Source organism: Prionailurus bengalensis, chromosome B3 (assembly GCF_016509475.1).
Source record: "Prionailurus bengalensis isolate Pbe53 chromosome B3, Fcat_Pben_1.1_paternal_pri, whole genome shotgun sequence".
In the NCBI taxonomy this organism is placed as follows: domain Eukaryota; kingdom Metazoa; phylum Chordata; class Mammalia; order Carnivora; family Felidae; genus Prionailurus; species Prionailurus bengalensis.
The window spans coordinates 70,507,069-70,531,873 of NC_057355.1; the positions used below are offsets into that span (position 1 = coordinate 70,507,069).

Consider the following 24,805-nt stretch of genomic DNA (forward strand, 5'->3'; position numbering starts at 1 on the left):
AGGAACCCTTTCTGCTTTGTCTAACACTGTATCAGTTATCTAAAACAGTAGAAAAAGCCCAGGATATATGTGATGAATGAATTTCTTAGAAATAGGTACTAAATTGTTCATATAAGAAACCAAACAGTAGCCCTCACAAATATATAGAGACATTGAATTTCACAATACCTACTCCACAAGCTTGTACTTCCTGGTGTTAACCCAGTTTTTTATATATATATAAAGAGAGCTTCTTTGGAGAAAAAGATCATGTGCTTGGTTTCTCTGCCTTTTTAGAAAACTCTGGTGGCTTTTGAACCTCTCAGGAGTTCTTTAGAAGCCAAGTCCCCATAGAGTTTGCTGTCCTTCCTCTTAGAAATATAAAATTTTTCAGTCATTGAGGGCCTGAGGAGACCCATATTTAAACAGGAAATATAGACACATATTAAACAAAAAAGATGACCAGAATTAGTGATTTTATAGAAGTGGGTAAGAACTTTGAGAGAACCTTATTCAATTACTTCATTCTATAGGTACAAAGACAACCCTGTGAGGTTAAATGGCTAGCCAGTGTGCTCACAGCAATACATTCCCAGAGCCAGAATTAGAAGTCAGTCTAACTTAAGTAAAATGGTCTTAATAATACCACACATCTGCTTAATAGAAAGTGTCATGAAAAAGCTAGAATTATTTATATTTGGTAGGATCAGTGTAACCTAAATGGAAAGTCCCTATTCATCCCTGACTTTTTATTTCATTTAAAATAAAATTGGCCTAAAAAAAAGAAAGAAAAAAAAATAAATAAACGTTGAAAAAAAAAAAATAAATAAAATTGGCCTTCCTCTCCTGAAAGACTTTTTTCTCTCCATGGGATATTGTTCTTCGTAACTCCCTTTCCGGTTTCTTCAAACAACCTGGTCATCTTGAACTGTTCCATCTCAGAAATTATATCTCCTCTGTACTGTTCCCTGGCATGGGGCCAAAAGCTTTTTGAATCAGAGCATTGCCTCTCAGACTAGGCATTGGCTGGTTCCTTCAAATGTGGAGGAAAGTAATACTGAAGGAGAGGGAACCACACCAGAATCCTGGACATTGGGGATTGAGATGTCCTTCATTTGGTTAAAAAGAGAATTTGGTTCTCAAACAGCATGGGAATGGCTGAGGTCAGATGTCTGCTTTACACAGTGGGGGGAAAAAAGATTAAAATGGGTTGGAGAACGCGAAAGTCAGGAACACATGAATCTTGAAAAATCTTCACATTAAGGAGGCAAATTGAACATATTAAAAGTGTGTGTGTGTGTGTGTGTGTGTGTGTGTGTGTAATTGATTTGATAAAACAATGTAATTCAATAACTGAAATTTGAGACTAAGAGAGTGATGGCATAGAGTAAAAGAACAAAAACATTTTGTAAAGGAGAAAATTTCTGACACAAATATTTTACGGAAGGGCAGAAACTGAAGGGAGTGGAGGGGGATAGAGAGAGGGGCACAACCATGATAGGTGCAGTTTTGTCATTGAAAAGTATCTTTCCTACCTGCCTGTTCAGTCACAGGATGTGCATTTTTAGAAGAGAGATTCAGAGAGCTTAGCCTTAATTTCTGTACATATTCTTCCCTCAAAGGCAAAGAGATATATAAGAATGGGAAATAAAGCTAATTAGCTGCACAAGAGAGTGACCTGTTGTGTCAGAGCAGGCCAACACCCAGCCCATCATTAGTTAGTCTCAGGGGACTAAGTCTTTGAGTCACATTGGTTTCCCCATGAGAAAAATAGTGAAAGAGAAATTGCCTGATAATGAAACAGAGGGAAGAGGGAAGTTTCTGAGGCAATATGTTAGTTTGTATAAAAATATCCCTATATAGGTTACATGGTCTTTGGGATGAGTAACTTAGAAGCACTGAGATGAGGCAATGAGGGTGTGAAAACATATCTTGTGTGGACAGACATATCTTGTGTGAAGTATGTCATAGTACCAAACTTGAAGAAATAGATGTAAAGCCCTTGGTATGTAAAGATAATTTTTACAAATGACAGTGGGGGAATAAATTGATCATTTTCCTCTTATCAGTTATAGCCAATGTTTACCTATGTTCCCAAACTTTAGAGGGTTGGGGATGAAGTTCTTCTTGAGAGCATTTGACCTTTATTTTCCTGAGTTAACTGGATACAAGTAAAATTTGTCTATTATTGGATCAATCTCTTAAGAGATCAGTGGAAGATAGACAGAAATACAAAGAGGAAAAATGTAGGGAGTTAAATTTTGAATTATTAGTAAGAGGAACATGTTTACCTGAGGGAGATACTCTTTCAAAGGACCTATGACAAGGCATTGAAACAAGCCTATTGTATCTCTGTAAGGAAGTAAGGCTTTAATCTATCTTTGGTGTGTATATACAAGGAATTTGATCTCCAGCCTATCATGGGGCCTCAAGTGTGAAGGTTCTATCTTTGTTTAGAGTTGTATTTGTTTAGGGTTGTATTTTATTTTTTCTTGTTAGGAAACAAGGGAAAATCATAATTCTCTAGAATAGTTGTAGAATGATGGTTAGTGTCAAATTAATTTTTGAAAAGTGTTGACATTCCAAAATGTATAAGCAAGGATAAAAACTGGAGAATAATGTGGGCAGATATATTAAAAAATAAATAGGAGTGCATAGTCAGTGGCTTGAATCATAGTAGATATATGATGAAGTAAAACAATTTAGTTGCTTAACAGAAACACAACTACTCTAAGACCAGAGGAAAATTTCTTCTCTTGCCTCCCTGACCCATGGCTACTGCAATGCAGTGAACAGTCCAGAGGCCCATAAATCATTCTGTCGTGTCAATGTGCTCCTGTCCTGATGTGTCTATGTTCTAAATGGCCAACTGGATACCAGGTAGAGCAGCATATTAAGATGAATGAGGGAGAATCTAGGCAGAAATAAAATCCTAGGGAATTGGCCAGCCAGGCACAGAGCACACTGTGATTTGAGAGCCATCCATCCCCTGGGGCATGGATCCTGAGTTTGCTGGAAGCAGAAAAAGCTGCTGGGCTAACAGAGGAGCAGGGGTTGTTAATGTAGAATTTATGAGACCTAGAAGTATCAGAGAGAGCTGAGACCACTGACTTATAGGCTGCCCCAGCTAAAATTGCTTTAAGATTTCAACTGACTAAAGCCAGCAAACGAAACTCATCAGTAGCTTTCACTGCAGAGGATTGAGGACAAAGAAGCATAGAAAATTGAGAAAAGGCAAAGAAAAGGAGATTAGGTACTTTAATCCTATTATTAATCAAATGTAAAAAGGAAGCCCAGAGGGCAGAGGATAGGGGACTTGGGGCAGCATGTGGCTCTCTGGAGCCTTCTCCCTCCCTTCTCACTTCCCAGAGTCCTTCCCCACTGCTGGACAGAAGTCCTGAACCCAACCCAGGTCACTGAGCTGGAGGGATGAGGAGCTTCTTGGCAGCATCAGCCTCCTCTTCCCAGGAACTAGAGGAGCTGGAGCACTTCATGCACAGACAGCTATGTTCTGGAGTACCTGGTGCAGGGGCTGCTGGCAGAGTACAGAGGCTGATAGTGAGAATGAGCAGGTACAGTCCCTCATCTCCCAGGAGGAAGTGCCAATGTTGGACCACCAGTGAAAGACCTAATGAAGAAGGGACAGCAGATTGCAGTAAGGCGGGACAGTAGCTGTTTCTTCTCTCCCAAGGCAAGCCCCCCAACTTAGAGCTGAAGAAGGAGGTAACCAGGAAATGCTGGTGAACAGTTTTTTAAGTGTCCCAATAAAAGCCTGTTCTCGCTAATCCAAGGTCCAGGAAAAGGGCAGCCTAGGCAGATAGAAAAGTTTAAATTTTTTAAAAATGTTTATTTACTTTTGAGAGAGAGACAGAGTGTGAGCAGGGGAGGGGCAGTGAGAGAGAGCGAGACACAGAATCTGAAGCAGGCTCCAGGCTCTCAGCTGTCAGCACAGAGACCCACTCAGGGCTCAAACTCATGAACTGTGAGATATGACCTAAGCAGAAGTCAGACGCTTTATGGACTGAGCCACCCAGGTGCCTCAAGATAGAAAAGTTTTAGACAATAACTGCTCTACTCCAGCCAAATATCATAGAACAAGCTGTGGCCCCACCTTTACCCACACCAGCAAAGACTCAAGGGTGTCTAGACTACCACCCTCACAGGGCTATAACAAGGAACTCCCTATTTCCCCCCTACCCAGGGTGGTATCAGAGAAAGCCAGGCAGGAATATGGGATTTTCATCACTGCAAGCTTGTAATGAGGACCCCTAGCCACCCCCATGGTATTATTGGAGACCATGTGAAAGCCTGAACTTCCATCTCCACTCAGCAGTTGAGGCACTTCTCCCCATTCTGTTGGGTTGTATCTGAGGAAGTTCTAATAGAGTTGGGACTTCCACTAGTGTCCAGTGGTAGTGACGCCACTTCTATGGCAGGGTCAGTGGGGACTGTGTGGGGTCCTTGAACTCCCACTTCTACCTAGCTGTAACAAGTGCACCCTTGGACTTCTACCTTCACTGGTGGTGGTGAGACTGTGCTCCCTTTCCCCTGCCAGAGTGGTATCACAAAAAGCCATAAAAGAAATTAAAAAATCATTTCTTCTAGCAAGAACTGGAAATATCTCAAACTTAACAGAGAAACAACTGCTAAAAAACACTGCGAGGAGAAACTGGGCTTCATCAAAATTAAAAACTTTTACTCTGGGAATAACCTTGTTTAGAAGATGAAGAGATAAATTTCAGAGAGGGAGAACATTTTGTAAAACATGTATCTGACAAAGGACTACTATCCAGAATATATAAAGAATTCCCAAAACTCATCATTTAAAACAATCCAATTAGAAAATGAACAAAAGACATAAAGAGACATTTTTCCCTGATGAGGATGTACAGATGGCAAATAGGCACACAAAAAGATGTCCAGCATCATTAGCTGTAATGTGAAATGAAAAGTAAACCTACAATGGGAGATCTCTACATACCTATCTTAATAACAAATTTTTCTTAAAAAATAGTCTCAACACCAAATGCCAGTGAAGATACAGTGAAATTGGGTCAGTCATACATAGCTGGTAAGAAGTTAAAGTGCTACAGTCATTCTGGGAAACAGTTTGGCAGTTCTTAAAAAAAACAGAACCTTTAAGTATGATATCACCCAGCAATTTTACTCCTGTGTGTTTATGCTGGAGAAATAAACACTCATGTTCACACAAAAGCATTACCAAATGTTTATAGCAGCTTTATTCATAATAGCCCCAAACTAGAAACAATCCAGTTGTCCTTCAAAAGGTGAAAAGTTAAAATAAGCTGTGGTACTTAGCAATAAAATACAATCGGCTACTGAAACATGCAACAACCTATGTGAATCTCCAGGGAATTATGCCTGGCGAAAAAAGCTAATCCCCAAAAGTAATTTCATATGTATAACATCCTTGAAATGACAAGAGGATAAAAATGGGGAACATATTAGCAGTTCCTAGGAATTAGGGAAGGGAGAGGCAGAATTGTTGTAGACTCAGGGTCTGGAGCTCTCTCTTGTCCAACAAGAGAGTGGATGCAGGATTGAAATGCGAGAGAGGCTAATGTCCCGGAAGAGACAAGAGTCTAGAGTAAGGGTCCTTGCTCTGTTTTTATTAGGACTCGAAGGCTTACAAGTGTCCTGGATGTGCACAAAGAGACAGTGAAACTGTGAACATTAACTCATGGGTTTGGGGGAAATGGGATTTTGAAGATATGCGGTGTTAGGGTTTTGGGTCAATGCAAAACTAAATCCTAGTACCAGGCAGATGCTTGTTTACAATAGGCATGAGGCACCACCTCTGTTACCTAAATTTGCCTAGGGGACAAGAAAGACAGAGCATGCTACCTACCTCAGGGTTAACAAGGCACCTTTCTTTTGCTAATTTGTTCTGCTCAGGGCCACTTTACCCTGCCATCTATGGTCCTGTTTACCTGCTTACCTATTTTGGTCCTTCCTTCCTGGGAAAACAGCTTTCTGCTATTACCCTAAGTTGGGGGGGGGGGTGTTTCTGCCCTGAATACCTAATCTTGTTTACCTCATTTTGTATGCTTCCTTCCTAAAATTTCCTATTCCTATACTTTTGTCCTATACCAGGGACCTTTGCCCTGTTTACCTAATCTTGTTTATCCAAACTTGGGTGTATTCATCCTGTGGCTTTCTAATTCTTTATGCCTTGTTAGCCCATTAGTACAAGCTCAGAGAATTCCTAAGCTTATTCTCCATACAGGATGAAGGGGGTGTGGGTGCAAAATGGTAGCAGAAGGGAACCTTGTGCTGATAGAAATGTTCTGTTTCTTGATTGTATTAACATCAATGTGCTGGTTGTAATATTGAACTATATTTTTACAGGTTTCCGATGAGGGAAAGTGGGTGAAAGGTATATGAGATCTCTGTTATTTCTTACAACTTGTTGTGAATCTATAAATATCTAAAATAAAAGTTGACTTAAGAAAAAAGAAATCCCAGACACTAATCAATAAGTTATTCACATTGCTATTTTTTAACTATTTTGGCTTTATTCATTTATTTAAAGATAAATATTTATTGAGCATCTTCCTGTAATAATGTTAGTGATGTTATAGCAGTAACCTTGATGGACACAGCCCTTCCTTACATGGAACTTAAAATATAATGAGGAATACACACATCAAATTAGAAATAGCTATGTTACAGAAATGGTACTATGGAGTATATAATAACATACAACGAAAGGAGCTCTCTTGGACTCAGCTTCTGAGAAGATTTTCCTAACAGTATGGTGCTGAAACTGAGATTTGAAGAATGGATAGATGTTAATAGGCAAAGCATGAAGGACCAATGTTTCAGACAGAATAATGAGCCACTGCAAAGCCTCAAGATGAGAGAGAATGAAGTTTTGGGGCAAGCAAAGGAAACAAAATTGCTTCTGGAATTTCAGGGCTAGAGCATGTCCTCTGAGGCTAGAGAGGAGGATGAGGGCCAGGTCTTGGATGGCCTGATAAACCTTGAAAAGGGGTTTGTGTTTTAATTTAAGAGTAGTGACAAGTATGTGAAGGGTCTTGAAGAAAACGATCGCATGCTTAGATTTGTATTTTAAAAAATCGCATTCAGGGGGCACCTGGGTGGCTCAGTCAGTTGAGCGTCCAACTTCAGCTCAGATCATGATCTCACAGCTCGTGAGTTCGAGCCCGTGTCGGGCTCTGTGATGACAGCTCGGAGCCTAGAACCTGCTTCGTATTCTGTCTCTCTATCTCTCTGTGCCCCTAACCCACTCGCATTCTGTCTCTGTCTCCCTCAAAAATATATAAACATTAAAATAAATAAATAAATAAATAAATAAATAAATAAATAAATAAATAAATAAATAAAATACAAAAATCTCATTCTGAATGTAGATAATAGGAATCAAGGCAAATAAGATGTGAAGTGGGAAGACATATAGGTGACTTAATATTCTGTTTGAAAAAAGATGTGAAATCTTGGACAAGAATGGTGATGTTTAGAGGAAAACAAAGGGATGTATTTAAGAGGTATTTAGAGTATGAATTCATAGGATTTTCAATTTTAGTGAATACTGAGGATCAGGGAAGGGAGGAGTCTATTATTACTCCTGGATTTTGCATTGAGGAACTGGGTAAATATTGGTGCCAGTTATTGTGGTTGGGGATCTGGAAGAAGATCAGGTTCAAGAATGAGATGATTAGTCTAAGACCTGCTGAGTGGGAGATGCCCTCAAAGCATCAGGTCAGTAGACAGATTTATGAAGTAGGAACTAAAGAAATAATACCCCAGCTTTGAAGTTCCTAGCTGACATGGTAAAATTAAAGCCAAGGGAAAGGAGCCCACCTGGGGATAGAATATGGAGTGAGAATAGGCCAGAGGTGTAATTCTGAGGAACACTGTTTGGTGTTGGAGCAGATGAGACAAACCCAGGAAACTGCTACTGGGAAGGAGTTCCAAAAGAGTTGGGGGAAAAACAAGAGACTGTAGTTTCTCGGAAGTCCAGTGGAATATTTGAAAGAGGGAGTGGTTAGCAATGATCAAGTAAAGAAGAAATTTCCACCCAGATGAATGCCAAAGCATTAAAAGAAGTATTAATGATTAATTTGTATAGAGGAAGCAGAGATGTTTTTTGAAAGGTTTCTTGTAGAAACGCAGGGCAAAAAATATAGGCATTATTTTCCTCAATTCAGCAGATTTTATTCACAGGGCAGTAGAAATAAATGAATGAAAAAGTTATATATAAGTTTAATAAAGCATTTATTCCAAGTCTAGAAATTCTTAATTAAACTGAATATGCTTTAATATGTTTGGCTTGTTATCCAAGGCTATCAAACTCAGATATATAAACTCCTGGGAGATGTTTTATCTGACTAAGAAATCATATTCAAGGAAGCCAGGGACTTTAAATATACACTCTTGGGTGATTATTCTTCTTTGGAACAGCTATTATTTCTATGCATTTTTTTTCCCTGGGGAATAAACCAGTTGGTTGAATATTGCAAAGACTTCATTTTTACAATAGTAGAGAGGCAGGCAAAGTGCAAAAAGCTCTGGTTTGTATTTACTAAAGTATCGGTAGCATTAAGGAAACTCTCTCACCTGTAATTCTAATTGAAACCTAAAACTACAATGGCATCCTAAACTGACAGTCAAGTTTGTGTTCCAGGCTCAACATAAGTAACACACAGTTTATTTTGTTCTTATTGTAAGTTAAAATAGGAATTAAAAATATAATTTATGGATTTTGATTTACTCAAAGTCACATTTTATCTATTAAACCCATAAGTTTACTATGAGATATATTTATCATTTTTGAGGTATTTATGATAATGAGAACAAATTCAATAAGCAAGTCCCAGAAAATGTCACTTAGAAAATGGTATTTGAATGTTAAGTTTACTTCTAGAAATCAGTCAGTTTTCTATTCTCATCTCTGTTCTTGATGGAAGTAGATGAGGTCAACTTATTCTCTGTCGTTAGCCAAATAGAGTCACCTCTGATTCAACATTCAGTTTCTACAGATGGGCTTTTATTGAACTATCTCCCCACATGGTGGCTCTTTTCATAGTAATGTCGACAGTCATATGACTTGCAGTGTTCTTGGTGAGCTTGCAGCATGTAGAATCTAGATCTCCATTCATTATTAGATACGACTAGGATGCACAATCCGCTTGCCCAGTCTTCTCATGGCCACTCTCATGTCTTTGTTTCTTAATGTATAGATGGCAGGATTCAAGACGGGGGTGATAGCGAAGTCGACTATGAACAAATACTTATCCAGTGATGATGTAGGGAAAGGCCACACATAGAGAAACATGCATGGCATAAAAAACAAAATCACTACAGTGATGTGAGCTGACAGTGTGACAAATGCTTTGGACAAGTCCCCTGAAGAACGTTTCCAGACAGTGACCAAAATGAAGATATAGGATATAATTAAGGAGAAGAAAGTAGCCATGGATATAAACCCACTATTGGCAATGATTACAAACTCTAGCTTGTAAGTGTCTACACAAGCAAGTTTCATGACGCGAGGAAAATCACAGTAAAAACTATCTACTTCATTAGGGCCACAAAAGGGCAGGTTTATGACAAAAACAAACTGAGATACAGCATGGATTATCCCCACTATCCAGGCAGCCACTACAAAGGAGACACACGTTTTGGGGCTCATGATGGTCAGGTAGTGGAGAGGTTTACAGATTGCGGTGTACCGGTCATATGCCATGGCTATGAGCAGCACCATCTCAACTCCACCCATGACATGAATAAAAAATATCTGTATCATGCATTTTGGAAAGGAAATGATGTTACAGTCAGTGAAAAGATCAGAGATCATTTTGGGCACTGTGGTAGAGGACAGACCTAGATCAAGAAGAGAGAGGTTGGCCAATAGGAAGTACATGGGGGTGTATAAATGAGAATCAATAATTACCGTGAACACAATGAAGAGGTTTCCTAGGATAATTCCCATGTAGAACAGAGAGAAGAACCAAAAGAGAAAAAGGTGCATCTCCCATGAATTTGAAAGACCAATCAATACAAATTCAGATACCACAGAGTCATTTGGTCCATCCATTGGCTCAATCAGTAGAGAAGACGCTGAAGTGTTCTGAAGGTAGAAAATAAGGAAGAATTGAGAAATATGGGTACTGAACATTGATATGCTTTTGCCCCTCAATGAATTTGTGGAAGATATGTTGTAGTTGCCAAAATGTGAAGCTGGAAAACATACAGAGAAGGTAAATGAAAGGAAGATAAATGAATAGGAGAATTGAGATAATCATAAGTTCAACTAGAGAGAGAAAGAAACAATTATTTGGAAACTTGGAGGAATTAGGAGCAAAGAGTAACACTTCCTGGTAAAGAGCCTCTTTACCATGCTTGTTGTGCAATAATTCAGTCTTTCTCAGTCTTTTCCATATACATTCAGGAAAACATCTTCTGTTTTGTGAATAGTTACCCATAATTTGAATGTTCAAACTCTTAATGATACTTGTACACATTTTCTTGCAGAATGTACTCTCTGACTAATCTTTACTTCACACCTGTGAAATCTTGGGAATTAACACTCATTGTGACCAAGCCAATGAGTAAAAGCCAATGAGTAAAAGAGTGTTGAATGTAAAAGGAGTGGTAACATAAAACGAAAAGGCTTAGTCCTTTGATTGTTTACAATTCTTGTGATTGCAACAAGTCACTTGGAAAATTAAGATACATTTGAGGTCAAGTGAACCTCCCAACGCCAAAAAGAGAGTGTCAGAAGACTCCGAAAAATGGCTTTTCAGTACTTTGCTAGGATTGAGAGAGATTTTGTGCTTTTGAAAGGTGTGTTCTAGGATTAATGAGTGGCAATTTAAACACAAAACAGAAATAATTATGCTCACTGAATCAAAATATTTAATTGTGATATACTAAGAGCATGTCAAAACTACTGGATCTCAAGCATCAGGAGAGCTTGTCTTCAAATATTTGAAGCTTAGTTCAGCTAAAATGCTATTTGGAGGTGTGCAGAATTGCTCCCAACAACTTTTTTCCAGGGGAATATCTGTTTTCAGTTTGAATAAGTAGAAAGGATGAAGATATATAAATTCATTTGGACCCATTCATTATTTAATTTAAAGTGAAAAATTAAAAGTACATTTAAGAGATAAGATATTAGAAGATATGCAGAAGGGAATTGAGAAGATTAGTACCAAAATGAGTGTTGCCATTATAAACAATGCAAATTTGGATTTGACATGTCCACTAAATTATAAAGTGACAAAACCTGGTTACAAATGAGTATGTGTTATGTGATATGCTCTTTACAAGTATACACTACAAAAATATGTAAATACATGAACATCTCAAGAAGATCACTGGATCAATGACATTTTAGGTAATTTTAATATTAAAAAACTTGGCCATGTATATTTTGTTTTTTCTATATTGGCCACATGTTTGTAATAAAAACTGTGAAAATGTAGAAAGAGACTCATAAATACAGAGAAGAAACTTGTGGTTGCCAGACAGAAGGGTTGTAGAGGGTTGTAGAGAAAGGGGTGAAGGGAGTGGTGCTCTATCCATCTCTGTCTCTGTTTCTCTCAAATAAATAATAGAGAAGGGCAAGAGAAAAAGAAGCATCTTGTGAGATTTATGGAGAGAGTAGAGAATGCATATATGTGAGAGAGGTAGATTATTACATATTTTTGGTGCTAGATTCATAATTTAAAATTTAAACCATCATTTCTTGGGGGTAAATGACAATTACTGGTATACTATGTAGAAAATCTTGGTGTTTTATGCCTAATTTTAACCAGAACTTTACACGTACATTCAATACATGTGAATGAGTTTGGAGTTAAGGAATATTAATGATAGGCAACTGAATGGCTTTTTATAGAATGCTGGTGTGTTATTTGAAACATGCAAGTCTTACACTGAAAACAATGGGAAAGCATTAATATAAGCTATCTTTATTTTGCTAATCAAATTTTATTCTTCCTAATATTTCCTAAAACAGAATTGACTGAAGAAATCTGTCTAAAGAGAAAAGCTAAAGGTGTGTAGCAAAATCAGACTTACTAGTGACTGCGTGCCATGTTGTAATGATTACCCTGCTTACAGAGGATCCCATCTTTGCTCATGATTTATCAGGATTTGATTCTAGTAATTAGTTTATTCTGAAAGATTGAGTTCATGCTTACAGCATGAGGAGAGGATGAATTCAATCTGCTTAAAATTTTTTTAGTTGTTTTTCTTGCTTAGAAAACATTAAGAATTAGAAATTCTTTGGAGGCAGAGTCTCAAAAGAGTTGGTTTATATTCCTGCTGGATATTTTGACTTTAACATTCAGAACATACAAAACTTTTTATGTAGGTAATGCAGAGAATCAGATAGAACTCAGGTTTTTTTATTTTAGTGATTGAAAATTCCCACTTCTTAAGGAGCCAAGAGCAATTATCACCAACCTAAAACTGAAAACACAGAGAAGCAAAGCTGTCCCAAACTCATTTTGCCAGTGTCTTGTCACTGTTGTACCGTATTTTGAGAACTGATGGATACCAGTTATTAATTCATATTCATTCTTATTCTCTCTTTATTTCTTGACCCAGTCATTGGCTAACATCATCAGATGCTTTATCAAATATGCCAAGTGGAGGGACTCCACTCCAGCATTCCCCATATGAGGACAGAGAATCATTTCCATTTGTGCAGTCGGTTAGGAGCATGAGTGGGAATGGAGTGGGCAAGAAATATTTACCATATTTGGTCTTCACAATAGCAAATGTGAAGTGTCACATAAGATGATGAAGAAAGTGGTGAGAGATACAAGATTCTTGAGGTACCAACCTACCAAAACCAGACATCATAAATGTTAATCTTTTCAGAAATATCTCCTTCATCAGGCTTAATATAATTTTGTGATTAAAATAGTAAGAATAGTGTTCAAGGGACTGGAATAACTGAAGACAGAAGGAAAGTATACAAGTGGAAAAGAAAGAGAGAAAGTGGAATGGAAGAATAAGAAGGGAGAGATTGCTATGGTATTGCTCAACATTAGGAATATTTTTCTAACCTACCTGTTCTGTTCTAGGGTGTGCAGCAGCATTTGTAGAATCTCAATATTTTTGTTTTCTGCTTTGTAGTATAATCACCTTCAAGACAAAAATATATGTTTCTTCCCAGTGAGAATACAGTTAATTAGTGGTAGTAGGTGTTAGTGACCCACTGATATTTCTTAGATTTCTACTAACCAGACTTTTATTGATTTCTCCTGGGTACCAGTTCTATGAGTCATGTTAATTTTCCCAAGAGGAAAAAAAAATATCAGAAGAGTTACTTGGTGATGAAAGGTAAAAAAAGAAGGAAGGTGTTAGAATATCTCCTGTATATCAGGCAAGATAATATGCAGGATGGGTGGAAATAGGTACCATTTAGAACAGGAAATGTGAGCCTACTTAGATTTGCTGATTTGGGAAGAAGGAGAAGTCTACAATTATTGCAGATGCCCTCATTTATGGAGTGGCAGAGAATGAGCCCTATGTATCAATTTTTTTTTCCAGAAGAAGCAAAAGACTTTATGCAAGTCTTATATGCATTCATGATTCATTCTCATTCAAGATGTTTTATCTGTTACTTATCCCAAAATTAATCACCAACACTAAAAATGTATTGAATGAATGAATAAGTAAATGTGTTGGTGTGACTATTCTCTTCTTTAATCATATTGGATTATAACTGGACATAAGTGGTATGGGACCATGCTGAATTGTTGAACAAAAGGAAAAAAGCTTAAAAAATGTAATTCTGGATTAAGAGTTGGAAAATTATGACCTATAGGTCGAATTTGGACCACTGCCTGTTCCTCAAATAAAGTTTATCAGAACACAGCCACAACCACTTGTTCATGTATTGTTTATGGCTCCTTTGTGCTACAACAAGCAGAGTTGCATAGTTTCACCAGACACCATATGGCCCATAAGGTTTGGCCTGTTACACAAGAAACTTGGTGACCATACCCGAGCTCATGCAAGTTAGGCAGAAGAAGAGGGAATAGTAGAGGATCGTCCACATCCCTCTTCATCATCTTCATATATATTCAGGAGTAAAGATACAGATGAAGGTTGTGAAGTTAGTTGAAGTCCTGCAGGTCATGCCTCCACATACACTACCTACACTCAACGGGCACATGCTTGTGGGGTCCAGTTCAAACTGAATACGTATAGCTTTTATTTAACAAAATTATTTAAAATGACACCACTCCTTCTCATACCTTTCCAAAAAAATCAAAGAGGAGGGAACACTCCCAAATGCATTCCATGAGGCCAGCATAATTCCAATATTAAAGCCAGATCAGACACTACTAGAAAAGAAAAGTACAGTTTAGTGCTTCTGATGAACATAGATGCAAAATTTTTGGACAAAATACTGGCAAACTAAATTCAGCAGCGCATTAAAAAGATCATTCAGAATGATCAAGTTGGATTTATACCTGGCATGCAAGGAGGGTTCAATGCACAAAAATCAATCAATATATCACATTAATATAATGAAAGAAAAAAAATATCATATGATCATCCCAGACGCAGAAAAAGCAGTCGACAAAATTCAACATCAAGTTTATAATAAAACACAGCAAATTAGCCATAGAAGCACATTTCAACATAGTAAAGGCCATATAGGATAAGCCCACTGCTAACATGATACTTGGCGGTGAAAAGTTGAAAGCTTTTACTCTAAGATCAGGAGTAAGACACAGTGCCAATTTTCACCACTTTTATTCAACATAGTTCTGGAAGTCCTATCTAAAGCAATCAGGTAAGAAAATATATGAAATCATTAGAATTAGAAAGGAAAAAGTAAAACTGTCTATATTTGCAGATGGTATGATTTTATGTATGGGAAATCCTAAAAACTCATCCCAGAAAACAGAGTACTGAACAAATTCAGTTTAGTTGCAGGATACAAAATTAACACTGAGAATTCAGTAGTGTTTCTATACACTAGCAACATATTTTCTGAAGAGGAAATAATGAAATCAATCCCATTTATATTAGCTATAAAAAACTAGGGAATACATTTTACCAGAGAGGCGAAAAATCACTACTTTGGAAACTACAAGGAACTGATAGAAAAGATACAAATAAACAGAAAGGTATCCATGTTCATGGGTTAGAAGAATTAGTGTTGTTGAAATGTCCATACTACCAAAAGCCAACTGTAATTTTGATGCAGTGTCTATTAAGATTCCAATGACATTTTTTACAGAAGTAGAAAAAACTCCTAAGATTTATATGGAACCTCAAAAGACTGAAGAGTCAAATTCTGAGAAAGAACAAAGCAGGAGGCATTACACTTCCTGATTTCAAGCTATTTATAAAGCTACAGTAATTAAAACAGTATGATATTGGCATAAAAACAGATGAATAGGCCAATGGACCAGAATTCAGAGCTCAGAAATAAAGCCAAGCATATACATTCAACTACTATTTGAAAGAAAAATCAAGAACACTCAATGGAAAAGAGACAGTCTCTTTAATTAATGCTGGGAAAATGGGATATTCTCATATAAAAGAATAAAGCTACACCCCTAATTTACACCACTCATGAAAAATAACTTGAAACCTTACAGACTTAAATATAAAACCTGAAACTATGAAACTTCTAGAAGAAAACTTAGGAAAAAAAACTCCCAAGATAAGGATCTTGGTAATGATTTTCTGGAAATATACACCTAAAGCACAAGCACCCAAGTCAAAACACACAAGTGGGCCTACATCAAACTAAAAAAGCTTCTGCACAGTGATGGAAAGTATCAACAAAGTGTAAAGACAACTTGTGGGTGGGAAAAAGTGTTTGCAAACCATATCAGATTTATTATTTAATATCCAAAAGTTATAAAGAATTCATGCAACTCAATGGTAAAAGGCAAATATTCCAATAAAAAATGGGCGAATCAGGATACGTGGGTGGCTCAGTCGATTAAGCATCTGAATTCAGCTCAGGTCATGATCTCACAGTTTGTGAGTTTGAGCCCCACATGGGGCTCTGTGCTGACAACTCAGAGCTTGGAGCCTGCTTAACATTCTGTGTCTCCTCTCTCTGCCCCTCCCCTGCTCATGATCTGTCTCTCTCTCAAAAATAAGCATAAGGCAAAGCACATGAATATTCATTTTTTTCCAAAGAAGATCTATGAATGGCCAACAGGGACAGAAAAAGGTGCTCATCACTGGTCATTAGGGGAGTGCAATAAAACTACAATTAAATATCACCTCATTCCTGTTAAAATGTCCATCAGCAAGAAAACAAACAAACAAAAAAGTAAGAAATGTTGGTATGAATGTGGAGAAAAAGGTACCCTAGCACATTGTTGGTGGGATTGTAAATTGGTAACCCCACTATGGAAAACACTATGGAGGTTTCTTTAAAGGTTAAAAATAGAACTGTCATAAAATCTAGCAGTTTCACTCCTGGGAATATATCCAAAGAAAATGAAAACTAACTCAAAAAGATATCTGCACCTCCTCATTCATAGCAGCATTATTTACAATAGCCATGACATAAAAGAAACCAAGGGGTCCACTGATGGATGAATGAATAAAGAAGATATATATGTATACACATACACATACATATATACATATATATATCTTCAGCATGGAATATTATTCAGCCATAAAAAGCAATGAAATCCTACTATTTGAGACAAGATGGATGGATGGATTTGGAAGGTATTATGCTAAGTGAAATAAGAAAGAGAAAGACAAATACTGTATGATCTATGTGGAATTTAAAACAAAAACAGTCAAATCTCAGAAAAAGATAAATTTGTGGTTACTAGATGTGGCGAGGGTGGAGGGGGAATTGGAAGAAAGCAGTTAAAAGATACAAACTTCCAGTTATAAGAGAAATAAGTAGTGGGAGTGTAATGTACAATGTTATGACTATCAATAGCACTGCTTTATGATACTTGGGAAGTTAAGAGATTAAGTTCAGAGTTCTCATCACAAGGAGAATTTTTCTTCTTATCTCTTTGAGATGATGAATGTTAACTAAACCTATTTCAGTAATTATTTTACAATAAATATAAATCAAACCATCATGTTGTACAACTTAAACTTATACAGTGATATATCTCAATTATTTCTCAATAAACCTTGGGAAAAAGCTCTAACAGTAGGCCTCCCTTATTTGTGGGGGATGAATCCAATAGACCCAATGGATGCTTGAAACTGCAGACAGAACCAAACCCTAGATATACGATGTATTTTCCTGTATGTACATACCCAACTAGGATAAAGTTTAATTTATAAATTTGGCACAGGAAGAGGTTAACAACAGTAGCTACTAATAAAATAGAATAATTATAAGAATATATTGTAATGAAATCTATATGAATATGTTCTCTTTCTTTCAAAATTTTTTATAAGAAATATTTTCTTTTTTCAAAATATTTAATTTTTAGTGAGAGTGAGGGGGGTGGGTTGGGGCAGAGAGAGATGGATAGAGACAATCCCAACAGGGGGCAGCCTTAAACCAGATGCAGGGCTTGAGATCATGGACCACCATGAAATCACGGCCTGCGACAAAATTAAGAGTTGGAAGCGTAACAGACTGAACCACCCAGGCACTCCTCTTTCAAAACATTTCGATGTACTATATTCCGCCTTCTTGTTCTTGTGATGATGAGATGATAAAATGCCTATGTGTTGAGATGAAGTGGGGTGAATGATGCATGTAGGCATTATGACATAGTGTTAGAATGCTGTTAACATTCTGATAAGTCATCAGAGGAGGATCATCTGTTTCCAGATTATGGTCAACCATGGGTAACTGAAACCACAAAAGCTGAACTGCAAATAAGAGAGAATTTCTATATTTTTGATGCTTTTTTTTGTATTCGTTTTCTCTCTAATTCATAATTTCTCCTCTGATCTTTGTGATTTCTTTTGGTCTGCCAAGTTTGGGCTTAGCTTGTTCTTTTTCTAGTTTCCTGGGGTGTAAAAGATTGTTTGAGATCTTTCTTTTTTCTTAATGCAGGCATTTATCAGTGTAAATTTTTTTCTTAGGACTATTTTTGCAACACCCCGTAAGCTTTTCTATGTTCTGTTTCCATTGTCATTTGTTTAAAAATAGTTTTTGATTTTCCTTTTGGTTTCTTTGCCCCGTTAGTTGGTCAGAAGTATGTTGTTTTAATCCCACATATTTGCAATTTCCTTTGTTTTCCTCCTGTTACTAATTTCTAGTTCAGATTATTATTGTCAGAAAAGATATTTGGTATGATTTCAGTCTTTTAAAATTTGTTTGGACTTGTTCTGTGGCCTAACATATGATCTATCCTGGAGAATTTTCCATGTCCACTTGAGATTTTGTGTTCTGTTGCTCTGATGAATGTTCTATATATGTCTGTTAGGGCTATTTGGTCTAAAGTGCAGTTCATGTCCAGTGCTTCCTAATTGATTTTTTCTGAGTATTCTATCTAGTGTCGAAGGTGGGGGTGTTGAATCCCTCTGCTATTTTTTGTGTTGTTTTCTATTTAACCCCTCATATCTGTTAGTATTTGCTTAATATATTTAGGTGGTATGATGTTCTGGGCATATGTATATATAGGAGAATATATATATATATATGTGTGTGTAAGATATATGTTTATGATTGTTACAGACTTACAATGAGCGGTCTCCTTTGTCATTATATAATGACCTTATTTGTTCTTGTTACAGGTTTTGACTTAAAGTCTATTTTGTCTAAGTATAGCTACCTCTACTTTTATTATTTTTTTTCTTTTGTTTCCCATTTGCATGGATATCTTTTTCTGTTCCTTTACTTTGTGACTTTGTATGTTCTTAAAGCTGAAGTTAGTCTCTTGTAGGCAGCATATAGTTGGGTTTTGTTTTTTTAGTCATTCAGCCACTTAGGCCTTTTGATTGGAGAGTTTAATCCATTTACATTTTAGAGTAATTATTGACAGGCTAGGACTTCCTAATGTCAGAAAGGATTCTAAAGGACAATGCCATCTTATTTATTGTTTTATTATGTGTTGTAGTTCCCTGTACTTTTCTTCCTCTTTTGCTGTCCCCCCCTTTTTTTTGGTGAGCTGGTGATTTACCATAATGGTATGCTTCAATTCCCTTCTCTTTATCTTTTGTGTATCTACTCTAGATTTTTGCCTTGTAGTTACTATGGGGTTGCTTACAACATCTTAGAGATATAACAGTCTATTTTAAGCTGATAGCAATGTAACTTCAGTTACATAAAAAATTCTCTTTTTGCTCTTGAAAATGATAACCCTCCACCTTGAGATTTTGTGTTTTTTAAAGTGAGAATAGTTACTTTTTGTTACTCATCAATCATTTCAGGAAAAATACAAATATTTGTGCGCTGTCTGCCTTGGGCATTTCCTAACTGGCTAGAATTCATCAAAGCTTCAAGTTTGCACAGGATTTGGGGGTAATTTGGTTTAATTTTTTATGTTCATGGATTTCTTTTCTTCTATATACATTCTTTGTGGGATAACTTTATAAAGACTTTAGCCATTCTAAGAATGGCCATTTAAACATAATTCAGTCCTTATTTTTTATTCTACAACATTTTCTCTTTTTTTAAATGTTTATTTTTGAGAGAGAGAGAGCCTTCAAGCCACATGAGCATGGGGAGGGGCAGTAAGTAGGAAGCTGGAGGGTCTGAAGCAGTCTCTGTGCCGACAGCAGAGGGCCCCATGTGGGGCTCAAACTCACCCTGAGCCTAAGTTCGATGCTTAAGTGACTAACCTGCCCAGGCAGCCTCTGTTCTACAACATTTTCTTATCACTTCCCATGGAATGCAGTGTCCTGTAAGAGACAGCTTTGTAACACATTTCAGTAAGGGTTTGAGGAGCCTGCCTATGAAGTTGGCTGCTCTTCTAGCCTTGACTCCTCTCTCAGCACATGCTCTTACATGAGGGGTCTTTTGTTTGTCTGCTCCCCCCAGCTTGGCAGGATAGAATGTTGCTAACCAAGTTTTCCTAAGATGGACACAACCTGCAGACCACCCCACCAAATCAGCAGATCATACGGTAGCATACACCTGTCCATTGCAGAGGTCATGGGATAGTGATTTGAAAATCTAAACCCCTCATTTTTTTTCCTAATCATTAGGCCATACTCATTTTTCTTTTTTTAAAAAAATTTAATTTTAACTCCAGGTAACACACAGTGTTATTTACATTAGTTTCGGGTGTACAATATAGTGATTCAACACTTCTGTACAACACCCAGTGTTCATCAAGACAAGTGTACTCCTTAATTGCCATCACCTATTTAACGCTCTCCTCACCCCCCTCTAGTAGCCAAGTTTGTTCTCTATAATTAAGAGTTTATCTCTTGGTTTCTCTCTCTTTTTCCCTTTGCTCATTTAGTTAACTTCCACATGTGAGTGAAATCATATGGTGTTTGTCTTTCTGTGACTGACTTATTTCACTTAGCATTATACCCATGGCTCGCTCCATGTCATTCTTGAAACCTTCAGTAATGGCTTATTCATATAGTAGAGTTTTTGTTGTTGTTGATTAAGATTTTTTAAAAATATATAAACTGTTAGGTCATCTGCAAACAAGGACAATTTTATATCTTTCCTCTAAATCTGTATACTCTTCTTTTTTTTTTTTTTTTGTCTGATTGCATTAACAAGGTCTTCTAGTACAATGTGGTAAGGTAAGTACAGTGTAGGAGTGGTAAGATGGGTTATTCTTGACCAGTATATAAGTGGGAAAGACTTGAATTTCTCACTAGCAAGTATCATGTTAGCTGTAGGTTTTTTAATTTTATTTATTTTGGGTGTGTGTGTGTGTATAAACTTTATCATGTTGCAAAAATTTCCCTCTGTTCCAATTTATTTTTATTATTATTATTATTTTTCAATATATGAAATTTATTGTCAAATTGGTTTCCATACAATACCCATTGCTCATCCCAAAAGGTGCCCTCCTCAATCCCCATCACCCACCATTGCCTCCCTCCCACCCCCCATCAACCCTCAGTTTGTTCTCAGTTTTTAAGAGTCTCTTATGCTTTGGCTCTCTCCCACTCTAACCTCTTTTTATTTTTCCTTCCCCTCCACCATGGGTTTCTGTTAAGGTTCTCAGGATCCACATAAGAGTGAACATATATGGTATCTGTCTTTCTCTATATGGCTTATTTCACTTAGCATCACACTCTCCAGTTCATCCACGTTGCTACAAAGGGCCATATTTCATTCTTTCTCATTGCCACGTAGTACTCCATTGTGTGCATAAACGACAATTTCTTTATCCATTCAGCAGTTGATGGACATTTAGGCTCTTTCCACAATTTGGCTATTGTTGAGAGTGCTGCTATAAACATTGGGGTACAAGTGCCCCTATGTGTCAGTACTTCTGTATCCCTTGGGTAAATTCCTAGCAGTGCTATTGCTGGGTCATAGGGTAAGTCTATTTTTAATTTTCTGCGGAACCTCCACACTGTTTTCCAGAGCGGCTACACCAGTTTACATTCCCACCAACAGTGCAAGAGGGTTCCCGTTTCTCCACATCCTCTCCAGCATCTTTAGTCTCCTGATTTGTTCATTTTGGCCACTCTGACTGGCGTGAGGTGATATCTGAGTGTGGTTTTGATTTGTATTTCCCTGATAAGGAGCGACGTTGAACATCTTTTCATGTGCCTGCTGGCCATCCGGATGTCTTCTTTAGAGAAGTGTCTATTCATGTTTTCTGCCCATTTCTTCACTGGGTTATTTGTTTTTCAGGTGTGGAGTTTGGTGGGGTTTTTATAGATTTTGGATACTAGCCCTTTGTCTGATATGTCATTTGCAAATATATTTTCCCATTCTGTTGGTTGCCTTTTAGTTTTGTTGGTTGTTTCCTTTGCTGTGCAGAAGCTTTTTGTCTTCATAAGGTCCCAGTAATTCATTTTTGCTTTTAATTCCCTTGCCTTTGGGGATGTGTTGAGTAGGAGTATGCTGCGGCTGAGGTCAGAGAGGTCTTTTCTTGCTTTCTCCTCTAGGGTTATGATGGTTTCCTGTCTCACATTCAGGTCCTTTATCCATTTTGAGTTTATTTTTGTAAATGTTGTGAGAAAGTGGTCTAGTTTCAACCTTCTGCGTGTTGCTATCCAGTTCTCCCAGCACCATTTGTTAAAGAGACTGTCTTTTTTCCACTGGATGTTCTTTCCTGCTTTGTCAAAGATGAATTGGCCATACTTTTGTGGGTCTAATTCTGGGGTTTCTATTCTATTCTATTGGTCTATGTGTCTGGTTTTGTGCCAATACCATGCTGTCTTGATGATGACAGCTTTGTAGTAGAGGCTAAAGTCTGGGATTGTGATGCCTCCTGCTTTGGTCTTCTTCAAAATTACTTTGGCTATTCGGGGCCTTTTGTGGTTCCATACAAATTTTAGAATTGCTTGTTTTAGTTTCGAGAATAATGCTGGTGCAATATTGATTGGGATTGCATTGAATATGTAGATAGCTTTGGGTAGTATTGACATTTTGACAATATTTATTCTTCTAATCCATGCGCAGGGAATGTCTTTCCATTTCTTTATATCTTCTTCAATTTCCTTCATAAGCTTCCTATAGTTTTCAGCATATAGATCCTTTACATCTTTGGTTAGATTTATTCCTAGGTATTTTATGCTTCTTGGTGCAATTGTGAATGGGATCAATTTCTTTATTTGTCTTTCTGTTGCTTCATTGTTAGTGTATAACAATGCAACTGATTTCTGTACATTGATGTTGTATCCTGCAACTTTGCTGAATTCATGTATCAGTTCTAGCAGACTTTTGGTGGAGTCTGTCGGATTTTCCATGTATAATATCATGTCATCTGCAAAAAGCGAAAGCTTGACTTCATCTTTGCCAATTTTGATGCCTTTGATTTCCTTTTGTTGTCTGATTGCTGATGCTAGAACTTCCAGCACTATGTTAAACAATAGCAGTGAGAGTGGGCATCCCTGTCGTGTTCCTGATCTCAGGGCAAAAGCTCTCAGTTTTTCCCCATTGAGGATGATGTTGGCTGTGGGCTTTTCATAAATGGCTTTTATGATCTTTAAGTATGTTCCTTCTATCCTGACTTTCTCAAGGGTTTTTATTAAGAAAGGGTGCTGAATTTTGTCAAAGGCCTTTTCTGCATCGATTGACAGGATCATATGGTTCTTATCTTTTCTTTTATTAATGTGATGTATCACGTTGATTGATTTGCGAATGTTGAACCAGCCCTGCAGCCCAGGAATGAATCCCACTTGATCATGGTGAATCATTCTTTTTATATGCTGTTGAATTCGATTTGCTAGTATCTTCTAGAGAATTTTTGCATCCATATTCATCAGGGATATTGGCCTATAGTACTCTTTTTTTACTGGGTCTCTGTCTGGTTTAGGAATCAAAGTAATACTGGCTTCATAGAATGAGTCTGGAAGTTTTCCTTCCCTTTCTATTTCTTGGAATAGCTTGAGAAGGATAGGTATTATCTCTGCTTTAAACGTCTGGGTAGAACTCCCCTGGGAAGCCATCTGGTCCTGGACTCTCATTTGTTGGGAGATTTTTGATAACTGATTCAATTTCTTTGTTGGTTATGGGTCTGTTCAAGCTTTCTATTTCCTCCTGATTGAGTTTTGGAAGAGTGTGGGTGTTTAGGAATTTGTCCATTTCTTCCAGGTTGTCCAATTTGTTGGCATATAATTTTTCATAGTATTCCCTAAAAATTGTTTGTATCTCTGAGGGATTGGTTGTAATAATTCCATTTTCATTCATGATTTTATATATTTGGGTCATCTCCCTTTTCTTCTTGAGAAGCCTAGCTAGAGGTTTGTCAATTTTGTTTATTTTTTCAAAATAAACAAATTTTTTTTCAAAAAACTCTTGGTTTCGTTGATCTGCTCTACAGTTTTTTTTAGATTCTATATTGTTTATTTCTGTTCTGACCTTTATTATTTCTCTTCTTCTCCTGGGTTTAGGCTGCCTTTGCTGTTCGGCTTCTATTTCCTTTAGGTGTGCTGTTAGATTTTGTATTTGGGATTTTTCTTGTTTCTTGAGATAGGCCTGGATTGCAATGTATTTTCCTCTCAGGACTGCCTTTGCTGCATCCCAAAGCATTTGGATTGTTGTATTTTCATTTTTGTTTGTTTCCATATAATTTTTGATTTCTTCTCTAATTGCCTGGTTGACCCATTCATTCTTTAGTAGGGTGTTCTTTAACCTCCATGCTTTTGGAGGTTTTCCAGACTTTTTCCTGTGGTTGATTTCAAGCTTCATAGCATTGTGGTCTCAAAGTATGCATGGTATAATTTCAATTCTTGTATACTTACAAAGGGCTGTTTTGTGACCCAGTATATGATCTATCTTGGAGAAAGTTCCATGTGCACTCAAGAAGAAAGTATATTCTGTTGCTTTGGGATGCAGAGTTCTAAATAGATCTGTCAAGTCCATCTGATCCAATGTCTCATTCAGGGCCCTTGTTTCTTTATTGACCGTGTGTCTAGATGATTTATCCATTTCTGTAAGTGGAGTGGTAAAGTCCCCTGCAATTACCTCATTCTTATCAATAAGGTTGCTGATGTTTATGAGTAATTGTTTTATATATTTGGGGGCTCCCGTATTCGGCACATAGACATTTATAATTGCTAGCTCTTCCTGATGGATAGACCCTGTGATTATTATATAATGCCCTTCTTCATCTCTTGTTACAGCCTTAATTTAAAGTCTAGTTCGTCTGATATAAGTATGGCTACTCCAGCTTTCTTTTGGCTTCCAGTAGCATGATAAATAGTTCTCCATCCCCTCACTCTCAATCTAAAGGTGTCCTCAGGTCTAAAATGAGTCTCTTGT

The 24,805-nt window shown here is 37.2% G+C and overlaps 1 protein-coding gene across 1 annotated transcript; it reads right to left on the reverse strand.

Annotated features, from left to right (window-relative positions):
- Positions 1–9,124: 9,124 nt before the first annotated feature.
- LOC122467870 (olfactory receptor 4F15-like) lies at positions 9,125–10,060 on the reverse strand. Its single transcript, XM_043554451.1, has one exon. The coding sequence runs from the start codon at positions 10,058–10,060 to the stop codon at positions 9,125–9,127; it is 936 nt and encodes a 311-aa protein (XP_043410386.1).
- Positions 10,061–24,805: the final 14,745 nt, after the last annotated feature.